Source organism: Mytilus edulis, chromosome 2 (genome assembly GCF_963676685.1).
Source record: "Mytilus edulis chromosome 2, xbMytEdul2.2, whole genome shotgun sequence".
In the NCBI taxonomy this organism is placed as follows: domain Eukaryota; kingdom Metazoa; phylum Mollusca; class Bivalvia; order Mytilida; family Mytilidae; genus Mytilus; species Mytilus edulis.
The window spans coordinates 75,577,793-75,591,043 of record NC_092345.1 but is presented as its reverse complement, the minus strand read 5'-3'; the positions used below and the strand labels follow the sequence as shown (position 1 = coordinate 75,591,043).

The 13,251-nt window shown below is 32.2% G+C and overlaps 1 protein-coding gene across 1 annotated transcript in view; it reads left to right on the top strand.

Annotated features, from left to right (window-relative positions):
• Nucleotides 1–13,251, top strand: part of LOC139512972 (procollagen-lysine,2-oxoglutarate 5-dioxygenase 1-like) — a 48,676-nt gene that overhangs the window by 34,803 nt on the left and 622 nt on the right. Inside the window, exons 10-20 of the mRNA XM_071300999.1 lie at nucleotides 195–296; nucleotides 732–863; nucleotides 2,897–3,018; nucleotides 3,385–3,486; nucleotides 4,298–4,423; nucleotides 4,795–4,930; nucleotides 5,442–5,555; nucleotides 8,230–8,298; nucleotides 9,496–9,600; nucleotides 9,990–10,133; nucleotides 12,106–12,234. Coding sequence (XP_071157100.1) covers nucleotides 195–296; nucleotides 732–863; nucleotides 2,897–3,018; nucleotides 3,385–3,486; nucleotides 4,298–4,423; nucleotides 4,795–4,930; nucleotides 5,442–5,555; nucleotides 8,230–8,298; nucleotides 9,496–9,600; nucleotides 9,990–10,133; nucleotides 12,106–12,234 — 1,281 coding nt within the window. The remainder of the gene's footprint in view (nucleotides 1–194; nucleotides 297–731; nucleotides 864–2,896; nucleotides 3,019–3,384; nucleotides 3,487–4,297; nucleotides 4,424–4,794; nucleotides 4,931–5,441; nucleotides 5,556–8,229; nucleotides 8,299–9,495; nucleotides 9,601–9,989; nucleotides 10,134–12,105; nucleotides 12,235–13,251) is intronic.

Genomic DNA, 13,251 nt, shown 5'->3' with positions numbered 1-13,251 from the left:
GTCTTTTGTAGACGAAGCGCGCGTCTGGCGTATATATAAATTTTAGTCCTGGTATCTATGATGAGTTTATTTTCAATACAAAAAGTTATCAATAGAATGAACCACATGTTGACGACAAAACAGATCAAGCATGTGAACCTGTAATAAACATAAATATTATACACTTTCAAATTTCTCATACGACTAATTTACAGGGTAAATTTCTTAGAATAGCTGACTACTTGACGGGTGCGTGGACATCTAGTAGAGGATGTCTTTCTTGTGCAAAGAACAGAATAAATCTAAATAACTTTGAGGTAAAGAATTCTATCTTTTTTTGTTATAAACAACACACATGTATATGCATGCTTGTTGTCTAAAATATAGAATATAGGAATTTCTGTCTAGAATATCTGTTATATCGACTTATACAAGATATTGTACATATATATTTGATGAAAATAAGATAGAAAGTTTTACAACTATTTTCATGTCTTTTTGTCATATACTCTGTGCTTTGGAGATTTGCACATATGGGAAAATATCGCAAAGCAATCACGTCGTTCCAAAACTTGATAAAAAATGACAATTAAAAAAAATAAACATTTCATGAAAAATTGAGAATGGAAATGGGGAATGTGTCAAAGAGACAACAACCCGACCAAAGAACAGAAAACAGCAGAAGGTTACTAACAGGTTAATGAACACGTTTTATTTATTGTTTCTATTATTAAAGTATCCCTCTATTTCAGGAAGATGCTTACCCTAATGTTCAATTATCTGTTTTTATCGACGAACCAACACCATTCATTACTGAGGCTTTGGAACTGATTGGTGATCTTGATTATCCAAAATCAAAAATGAATTTATTTGTATATGTACATGTAAGTTCAAAATCTGCGTACATGGCACACAGTTGTATGACAGAATACACACATTATGTGAGATAGGGAAAATATGATATTCTTATGTCAAAGAACTTGCATTCAGATGGGACATACATGTTTTAATGCTTTATCGTGCTTAAATATTCACTCTCATCATACATAAATGGTAGGATAAAAAAAGTCATATAACCGTTCAACCTTTTTCATAATGGCACCCTTTCCTTGTACAGAAAAACATGATGATGATGATGGATGATGATGATGATGATGATGGATGATGATGATGATGGATGATGATGATGATGATGATGATGATGATGGATGATGATGATGATGATGATGATGATGATGATGATGATGATGATGATGATGATGATGATGATGATGATGATGATGATGATGATGATGATGATGATGATGATGATGATGATGATGATGATGATGATGATGATGATGATGATGATGATGATGATGATGATGATGATGATGATGATGATGATGATGATGATGATGATGATGATGATGATGATGATGATGATGATGATGATGATGATGATGATGATGATGATGATGATGATGATGATGATGATGATGATGATGATGATGATGATGATGATGATGATGATGATGATGATGATGATGATGATGATGATGATGATGATGATGATGATGATGATGATGATGATGATGATGATGATGATGATGATGATGATGATGATGATGATGATGATGATGATGATGATGATGATGATGATGATGATGATGATGATGATGATGATGATGATGATGATGATGATGATGATGATGATGATGATGATGATGATGATGATGATGATGATGATGATGATGATGATGATGATGATGATGATGGATGATGGATGATGATGATGATGATGATGATGATGGATGATGATGATGATGATGATGATGATGATGATGATGATGATGATGATGATGATGATGATGATGATGATGATGATGATGATGATGATGATGATGATGGATGATGATGGATGATGATGATGATGATGATGATGATGATGATGATGATGATGATGATGATGATGATGATGATGATGATGATGATGATGATGATGATGATGGATGATGATGATGATGATGATGGATGATGATGATGATGATGATGATGATGATGATGATGATGATGATGATGATGATGATGATGATGATGATGATGATGATGATGATGATGATGATGATGGATGATGATGGATGATGATGATGGATGATGATGATGATGATGATGATGATGATGGATGATGATGATGATGATGATGATGGTGATGGATGATGATGATGATGGTGATGGATGATGATGATGATGGTGATGGATGATGATGATGATGATGATGGATGATGATGATGATGATGATGATGATGATGATGATGATGATGATGATGAATTAATACTTTTTGTCTCAGTAAAATAGTCCCCATAAGGAATTGTTTCCATCTAGACGAAGGAAGGGACATGAAAAAAGATGACAATTTTAATATCGCCAGATACCTTGTCTTGCGCAAAATACCAAAATGCAAATCTTCGAGATTGCTTACATGAGCGTTGATAATTTCACACGGCGTAATTGGTCTTTGAAATTCAATTTGACGAGAAACCTGTCTATGTGTCATTGTGGTTTCCATAATCCCGTTCACCATTGTTTGCGTTAATTTCTATCAGATATCAGTTAAGCATGTGATTTTTACTTGTCATGATAAAGACGACAAGTGTCATCAATGGACCAAGAGAAATCTGGATAACACCCGGGGCTGGTGTAGGTTAGCCTTCTTTATTATGAATTGCGCTTGAGCTCATAAGTTTTATTTTTGTAATTTTTTTAAAACTGTTGTTTTTGTCTTCTTTTTATTTTAGAGTTGGCATTGTATACAAATATCGGGACATAACATCAGATCCAATGAAATTTTTATCATGGTGGTTTATTTTTGACTCAGATTAACGATTTGTATTTTATATTTTTATAAGTAAACGTTTGATTTGATCAAATTTTCAGGATGAATTCCATTATAAAGATGTTGAAATATTCATTTCTAAAGTTGGATCGGAATATAACTCAATGACAATTGTCAACCATGAAGATAAAATGTCCGTTTCACAAGCAAGAAATTGGGCTTTGTAAGTAATATCATAGTTGTAATTTCTGTCTTTCGATTATTTGGAAAAAAGTAAAATAAATAAAGTACCGAACTCAAGGAAAATTCAAAATGGATAGCCCGTATCAAATAGTAAAATCAACTAAAACACATCAAACGAACTTTGATCTGAAGTTATTTTACTGTTTACTCGAAAAGCCATTTTTAGAATATATCAAACGGAGAGGAACTGAATTTTGAAGACTATACGTGTAATAGTCGCCAATACGAATTTAGTAAAATGATATTCTAAGAAATGACCAATACTACATCTGTATTACTAGAGTATGTGGATGAATATGATATAATCTGGGTTTTTTTCTAAAGAATATGTTGTTTCACATTACAGACTAATGTGTAAGCAAAGGAAATGTGCTTACTATTTTGCCATAGAAGGCCATGTTCATCTTACTGATCCTCACACTTTGAAGGATCTCATCGAGCATAACAGGTTAGTTATTATATATTTACCTTGCATGTTTGTACCTGAGATCACCTCAAGATTTCAGTGGGGTTTTGGTGTTGCTCAGTCTTCAGTTATCTTTGTTGTGTTTTGTGTACTATTAGTCTTTTATTTTTTAGATATGGCGTTGTCTGCCGATTTTGACATATACGCTGAATGTCCCTCTGGTATCATCCGCCCCTCTTTTTATGTTCAGAATGTTAGATTAAACATACATTTCAAATTCCATCCAAACGATCATAACTTTCATTATGACTTTGATACTTCTTCTTAAATTGAAAAAAAGCGTATGATATGATCAACGGTATGTGTGTTCAGGCAAATCAACCACCAGGGGACACGAGACCAAAGATGAAAGGTTTACAAAATCAAAAAGTTTGAACGCATAAAATCAAAGGACTTGCATCAACAGACTTAAAAGTCAAGAACTGTGTAACATCAACTTTGACAGTTGGCGTTGCAATCTTTTTATAACAAGTACATAGTACATAAACTGCATTGGACGTGAAGAAACATGTTTTGATTTAGTATTTTCTTTAACTGTAAGGTGCTACTGTCAGGAGTAAACGACTTTCAATTGATTAAGTGTTAAATGAATTTAATATAAACGACACCAACAGGCTCGTTGTGCCATCTTTTGTTAATGATTGAAGGTAGTATTCATATATACACCACATACATATACCTTAATTTATTTCATTTTGTTAAATTTGAATGCCTTTTTACTTTTTATAGATACAGGGATTTTTTCGGTTAAATGATATGAATTCATGAAATTTACAAGCGTAATACTTTACAGAACTGTTATTGCCCCACTTTTGGTTCGACATAACGAGATATGGTCAAACTTCTGGGGCGCTCTAAGTAACGACGGATATTACGAAAGATCTGATGACTACATAGACATAGTAGAATATGTAAAAAAGTAAGTACAGTCATTAAGGTGAAGGTGGTAAATACCAGGCTTATAACTCTGAATGTTGATTAGATATTATCATAGTATGAGTTACATCTTTGAAGTTAAATTCTTGTAAACGTGTAAACTCATGTGTTTTTCACAGTATTTCATTGTTTCTTTATAATTTTGTTTTAAAGTAACACGAGAAAAATAATTCAGAGGGAGTATTGATGGTTTCGACTGATTATTACCAATAAAAGAAGTTTTATTATAATATTTGTATTCTAGATTTTATTAGCCAGTTTAATTTTTTCAATAGAATAAGCCGTTCGGAAAATACTTACAAGATAATTTTAAATAACAGTTCTTATGTACAAAAATGTATTTTGCCTATACAGGGGATTATGGAACGTGCCACACATAACTAGTGCTTATTTGATAAATGGTTCTTGTATAGATCAATTACAAGATATATATGTTGGGGAAATAGAGTTGTCTTATGAAATGAATTTTGCTAAGAATTTGAGAAATAAGGTATGGATGAAATTTTCAGATAGAGTATACCTTTTAACTGAGCAACCACATCATGTATACATTTTACGTCTTAAATGAGATGAATAATTTTGAAACTGTATTTTGAACTTTATAGTTATACCTTTGCATAATTTTAATTCGAGCTGTTAAGAGATCAACATAAAGACCGCTTATGCTTATAAACATCACGCCTTGAATTCGACCCATCAAAATTATAATGCAATTTTTTTACCTCGGAAGTCTTTTAGAATTAAAAGAGAATAACCATAATTCTTGAAATAAAAGTTTTCCAATTATGACTACAGAATATGCATGTCTCATGCAATGTACTATATCCATTTAGTTGATATGCCACAGTTTTCACATAACTTCTAAAATGTATTTAGAAATTGCTTAGAGCATGTGGCATTATATCATTAAATGACTTGTATATGATTTGAAGATTTATCTGTATTAAACTTAACGGTCAATATATAATTGGTTGTTTCTTTGTTTCTTTGTTTATATTTAGGGCATTTTTATGTATATAACTAATATCAAGAACTGGGGTTATTTGGTGAATAATGAGAATTTTGACATATCTCATATTCACAATGACCTGTGGCAGATATTTGACAATGAATACGTGAGTACTGTAAAAATATATACCTTTAATATTTTGAAAAAAGGAATGCTCTGGACGCGGCGAAACAAAATATCTGACTTCCCACACTTTTTAATTTTCCTGTGGCAACCTGCCCTGTGCTCCAGTCAATGCTTTCCTTTATCAGTTATACATCATAAAGTAGCTACTAGCATGATGCTTGATAAATAAAGGCAACAGTAGTATACCGCTGTTCAAAAGTTATAAAACAATTGAGAGAAAACAAATCTAGGTAATTGGAATTTACGTTCCTGTCAATAAGAATGGAAATGGGGAATGTGTCAAAGAGACAACAACCCGACCATAGAAAAAACAACAGCAGAATGTCACCAACAGGTCTTCAATGTAGCGAGAAATTCCCGCAACCGGAGGAGTCCTTCAGCTGGCCCCTAAACAAATATACTTGTTCAGTGATAATGAACGCCATACTAAACTCCAAATTGTACACAAGAAACTAAAATTAAAATAATACAAGACTAACAAAGGCCAGAGGCTCCTGACATGAGACAGGCGCAAAAATGCGGTGGGGTTAAACATGTTTATGAGATCTCAACCCTCCCCCTATACCTCTAGCCAATGTAGAAAGGTAAATGCATAACAAAACGCACATTAAAATTCAGTTCAAGAGAAGTCCGAGTCTGATGTCAGATGAATACATTAAATTTTTGCGACTATATTGATTATATATTATCCAATCGAACAAAGGACAAAAATATACAATTAAATCTTCGTCATACATTGAATTACATGTACAAATTGACAATAATGATCGCCTAGATGCTGCCCTCTACGACAAATAAATGATTTTGATTTTTTTCAATTGTAAAATTTTCTTCCATATGTCCCAGCATCCCCTCAGTATCTGTGTATTAAGTATATATACTTTCTAATTGATATGGTATTCAGAGCTTGTCTTTCCTATATCTTTATTTCGTTGAAAAGGATTACTGCTTACAAGGAAGCTAAGTTGATTCGCTGCTTTTTTCTCAAGTTTCTATTTGTAACAGTCTTGTGTATTCTTTGTCTAGAAAATCACATCTTCCTTTCAAACTTTCACATTTGTTCAAGTTTAAGGCGTTCATGAATTTACTTGTAGTGATGATTTATGAATTCAATAATATTTCATAGAGTTGTTTTCATTTTCCTTAACCTGGTATTTATATGTTACCTAAGTTGTACTTTCACTTGTAAATGTTAATGGTAAATTAAATGAAAAAAATACCTTTCCCCTTGTACAATAAAGATTCAGGGACGATTTAACATTAAGAAAAATATTAAAACAAAAGTTTTCGTAAACAATATAAAACCCTAAAACCTTATGATGTATATTGGTCTATATTAGAACAAGCATTATGTTTCAATTAGTCTGTATGTTCTATCAACGACAATAATTAGTTATTGGCATTTTTGTCAGAGTTCTATATTTGTGTCTGAATGTTGTAGTCCATTGTATGCCTTTGATGTAAGTAAAATATGTTTAATTGTTTGAATCCAATTGATGTCACCAATTTTGTCTTTATAATGGAACTATAACCGACTGTCATCCAAGTTGCAGGTAAAGCTAGCTATAAATGCTGATTAAACCCATCATTGTTTACTGAAACTGACTGTACTAAGAAATATGAAATTGGTTAATTTGTTATTAGTTCCGTTGATCGGTAAAGTCTAACGTTTGAGTATACCTGTTTAGTTGACTTCTCGTTTTTGAATTTAAAAAAAGTTCTGTATTTGTTTATACAGACAAAAACGATTTTCTTGTGACTGCTTATCATCGGGTATTTGTCAACATCATGTCGGGGTCTCGATGGCCTATTGGTCTAAGTAGTTACTACTGTCAATTCTAGCCAGTCAACATTTAGGTTGTTAGTTGTCCATCAATAAATACTAGCCGCCACGATATAGCCCAAAAGCGGTGCTTAAAATTTGCGTTAAAAAAACAGAAAATTAAATCAAAATCAAACCAACATCATTATTTAACAGGAATAACTCGACGAGAATCAGTAGTGGAGTATGAACTGTTAGAGCATATGTGTTTAGCCCGTTTTTCGTTGGGTTTATTATGATCAATTTTATTTTTCTATTTAAAATTTTAAAATTTGTCATTGTGTACAACATGAGATAGCCACCATGCATTTGAACTTTATTCCTTAACCCATTTCTGGATATCATTATTTCTCACTTTCATTCTAGAAGTAATAGGGATTGTGTTGTTCTATCTTTCTTTGTCTGTGCAGTGGGTTTGCTGTTTGTCCATTCGTCGTGTTTCTTCGTGTATTTTCGGCTCGTGGTTTTTTATTGCCCCCACTTCTCTTTTTCCGTGCAATTTGGTAATGTGTTTTTTTTTTATAGAAACAAAGGAATTCCCATATTTATGAATTTCTTTCGTGAACTCTAATTACAGTTATTTTTATAAATAAAGAAGTTTTTTTGTGTTATAATCTTGTATTTTAATCTGCATTAGGATATTATATATATATAAGTTTATAAGTTAATGAAAGCAAGACAAAAAATAAGTTATACTAGTGACACCTTTTATATACACATCTGTTAATATTTACAGATAAATAGTCTGTGGTTGATTAATGGAAGAAGAAAATTATAAAAAAAACTCTTTTATTAATAAAGGTATTTCTTTTAACTTTACATTTTGTTTCAGAATTGGAGAAAACGTTATATACATACAAATTATTCACAAAGCTTGGAACCTGATGCACTAATTGACATGGTAATTAACCTGCAAATTTGAGAGATTTTCAAAGGAAAGATTAATACAATTTAAGATCTAGATGTAAATTTCTTTTGTATACATACGGTTGGTTGTGGTAATAAACACAAATATTTGGTCATTTGACTCATTCGCAACCATACAAACAACTATAGCTCCTACGCATGGCCCATTTCTATTTATCCCTGTCAAATTGGATCAAACTAAAAAAACGAATATTGCACAGAAGATCTGTTCAACTGCTTCTTGGATTCTTTATTCATAAAAGGATACCATGATCACTGCAGATAATTCCTCAATCCTATCAGGGCTATCAAAACAAAAGTGAGACGTATTGTCTTCCAGGAGCGTATTTATATGAATTATATCTTACAGTTCAAACGATACTCCAGAGGGCTTACACTTCTATTATAATTTCTCTCATAGAGGGTTCCTGCTCACAAGGAGGATAATGAACCAAGAGTTCACAGCGGTGAATTTGAAATAATTCCTTCATAAATTTACGGACGCATTCACGAGTTTGTTCACCGTTATGAATATCTGTTTTACGGATGACGACGATTATGTTCTTATTTTCGTAACTGCAATACCGTCCTCGAAATTACCTACCGAATAAGACTTACACAAACAACACGACTGGTGTCACATGAGAAGGAGGATACGCTTACCCTTCTAGAGCACCCGCGATTTTGGGTGAGGTTCTTGTTGCTCCGTCCTTAGTCTTTATGGTTTGGTTTGTGTGCATTTGTTTTTTTCTTTCTTTCTTTTTTTGCCATCGCGTTGTCAGTTTATTTTCGACTGAAGAATTTGAATGTCCCCTTGATATCTTTTGATTCTCTTGTATATTTTTGCATGCCACAGTTTTCAAACACGGGCTTTAATGAGATAATATTATTGTATGATTGATAAGGTAATCGGTAATCTCATACTTGTGTTTAAAAATGTGTATATAAAAAATGAAGTTAAGTAAATACTAGTAATCAATGTAGTGCTCAATACAATTTTAACTTTGTTTCATTGTATAAAAGTAATCAATGATCATTAATAATAGTGTTTGCTCATTTTCAAAGTTATTGTTATACAGTTAATACAATTTTCTTTTTTAAACTTGTAATATCACTGCAGTGATCATGGATCAGTTTTTTCTAATGAGTGTCATGTTTTTTTTTTAATTTCATTCTTACTTTTTTCTTGTAGCCTTGTAACGATGTTGTACGGTTTCCGGTGTTCACAGAACTGTTTTGCGATCATCTTGTTGAGGAAATGGAAAACAGCGGCAAATGGTCTGCTGGCAAAAACAAGGTATTATGGCTTTTAAAAAACTCTTCACTATTCTGTAAACGAAAAATGCCTTATAAATAATATAAAATAAGTTTTAAAAAAACATTCTAAGAATATATGTTAAATTTCATCATCAGCGTATACTGGTACATAGATTCTAAAATAGCATCAAGTGTGATATGATATTTCGTAACCCAAGACTAATATTATTCTGCACAAGAAACATTGATGGAACCTTTTTCTCTGATGATAATACGATGTGTAGACAAACTTTATATATGTCTTTCAATGATCTGCAAAAACATGTTCGTTTTATGAGATGTCATCAGACAAAGTTGCCTTTTCGTGATGTCCCAATAGCAACATTTGAAATAAGCAAGACATTGACGTCATAACTTAACTTTCTTTAGGATGATAGAATCTCAGGAGGATATGAGAATGTGCCTACTGTCGATATTCATATGAACCAGATAGGTTTTGAGGATGTATGGTTACAGTTCATTAGATTGTATGCTCGTCCATTACAACGAAAGGTCTTTATAGGATACAAAGGTGTAAGTTTGGTGAAGACTGCATGTCAGGTCAAGAATATGAAATAATATATATACACTGAACTGTGAGGTATATGTTTAACAAGTTAATGTGTAAAATATGTTTTTTACTTTTGGAATCACTACTCTTAAAACAACCCTCATTGGAACAATTGCCACTTGACTTTCATAGTTCTGACTGTATATAAAAAAAATGTAGGAATAACAGAACTGATGTTTCTACACATTTCAGTAGTCTTTCTTATACTCATTTAAAAGTTCGATTTTGTGATTGTAGATATCATTGTGTCATTTGTTACACGATCATGTTTACTTTGTAAAGAGGCAGGGGACAAATATGCTAAAGATGATATTCAACGAAACAATATTTGTCGGCAACCCGAGTCTATCGAATGCTTGAATCTCAAATATCCCAGTTAAAGGATACTACCGAACGTAAAAGTCATGTTTCATAGTTGGTACTCGTTCCAGGCACGACTACGCGAATTTCAAACTAAGATTTCTGTATTCCCATGATCAACTTATAGTTTTTCAGTAGTAACATTGATCTGTTCAACATTTTCAAGAAAAAAAGATATTCATATAGACATCATACGGATTGCATTAACAGGTGTTGGCTCTCTCCAGGACAGTGTTAGGGTAGAACGTCTGAGATCAATACTACCCAGGTATTACGGTCACTATCACGAATATTGAGATGAACATGTTATAATTGTGGTGCGTCAGAACTAATTTTCTAGATATACTTTCATTCGGAACGTTTAAAATAGATGAAAGCCAATCATGATGTTTAACCTTTAATTCAATTCCCCGAGGATATCACCAGCCAGTTGTCCACACTTCTGTGCTGACATGAATTATCATTGATATGTTCATATTTATAAATTAACTGTTTACAAAATTTTTAAATTTTTGAAATACTAAAGCTTTTCTACCTCAGAAATAGATTACATTAGCTGTATTTGGCAAAACATTAAGGAAGTTTGGTCTTCAATGCTCTTCAACTTCGTACTTTATTTGGCATTTTTAATTTTTTTGGATTCGACCATCACTGATGAGTCTTTTGTAGACGAATCGCGCGTCTGTCGTAAATACAAAATTTAATCCTGGTATCTATGATGAGTTAATTTACAACCACTGGGTCGATGTCATTGCTGGTGGAGTTTCAATTCCCCGAGGATATCACCAGCCCAGTTGTCAGAACTTCTGTGCTGAAATGAATTGTCATTGATATGGTCATATTTATAAATTAACTGTTTACAAAACTTTTGAATTTTTGAAATACTAAGGCTTTTCTACCTCAGGAATAGATAACATTAGCTGTATTTGGCAAAACATTAAGGAATTTTGGTCCTCAATTAATGCATTTCAACTTAGTACTTTATTTGGCCTTTTTAAATTTTTTGGATTCGAGCGTCACTGATGAGTATTTTGTAGATGACATGCCCGTCTGGCGTAAATACAAAATTGATGATGAGTTTAGAAGCTGATAATGTCAAAAACCTCCGAATAGATTTAACCTTGAATTCATGGTCTTAAGTAAATCTTAAAACATAGGAATTTTCGTCCGAAATGACAATTTAGCGACGGAGTGTTTTCTATTCCCAATCGTGTTTTTTAATCGGATATGGATTTGCAGAGCGCGTGATGTCATCTGCACAAATAACCCATACAAAGTGTGCGCGCCAAATCCCGCTTCATTTTGGATGTCAAGCGATTACATCATGTTTTTTTCTTTAAATGTATATTTGTGTTTTGAACATTTGTAAACTAACGTTCATACTTTTAAAAGCATGCATGAACTTATAAACGAATGCTAAGACTTTGTGTATTGGTGTATGGAGAAAAGGTTTATATATTGAATATTAAGTCTGATACATTTAAAAAAAGATTCACAACCAACCAAGAACAGGTTATTTTCTCACATCCAAGTTTTCGTTCACTTCATTAGTTAGTAAATATTATTACTTTTAAGGAGGACACATCTCTCATGAATTTTGTTGTCAGATATAAACCAACCGAGCAGCCACTTTTGAAACCACATCATGATGCATCGACATGGTCTATCAATATCGCCCTAAATCGCATTGGTGTCGATTTTACAGTACGTACACAGTTTAACAACAACTTTAAATATTGGGGTTATTTTACTTTTGCAAAATTACAAAACTGATATTTCTACAAATTACACTACTATTTCTTTTGCTTATTTTAAAAACAAAATTTGCCACGAAACTTTTTACCTTATGAAGAACCATAAAAATCCCAAGAACAAATATTTCGAAAATAATATCAATTAAAGCATGGACATTTTTTTTTAACTATTATTACTAGTTTGGTGTATTGATATTATAACAAACAGTCCAATCGATAATTCAAACTATGTATTAGCTATGAATTTATTTTAAGACATTATTGAAAGTATTGTCATAAATCCCTTGCAAAACCATAGAATTTAATTTGCCAAGAAAAAGTTATTGTTTGTATAAAATAACGAAAGTGTCACGGAATCAGTTGTTGATGTATTAACCATCCATGGTAACACATCTGTTTTGTATGATAGTTGTTATCCATTAAATTGATGTATTTGAGCTTTTTATTTAAAATTGACATTTGATTACGGACTTTCCGTTTTATATTTTCCTACATTCAGTATTTTTTTTGTTATTTCATCTTTTTTATAAAATGAAAGAAGATAAAAAAAAATAACTTAATGATTATTTCGACCTTTTTTGCATAAAAACATCACTTTGTCTAATGCACGACCACCAAAAAAACTAAATTTGGTAAACCTATAACTATGTTATCGTATTTAAACGATACTGTATCTGATTTAAAAAAAAATAGATTCATTTTTATGAGTCTTGTGTAGACCAAACGCGCGTCTGGCGTACTAAATTATAATCCTGATACCTTTGATAACTATTGACACCACTGGGTCGATGCCACTGCTGGTGGACGTTTCGTCCCTGATGGTATCACCAGCCGAGTAGTTAACACTTCGGTGTTGACTGGAATGTCAATAATGTGGTCATTTTTATAAATTCCCTGTTTACAAAACTTTAAATTTTTCGAAAAACTAAGGATTTTCTTATCCCAGGCATCGATAACCTTAGACGTA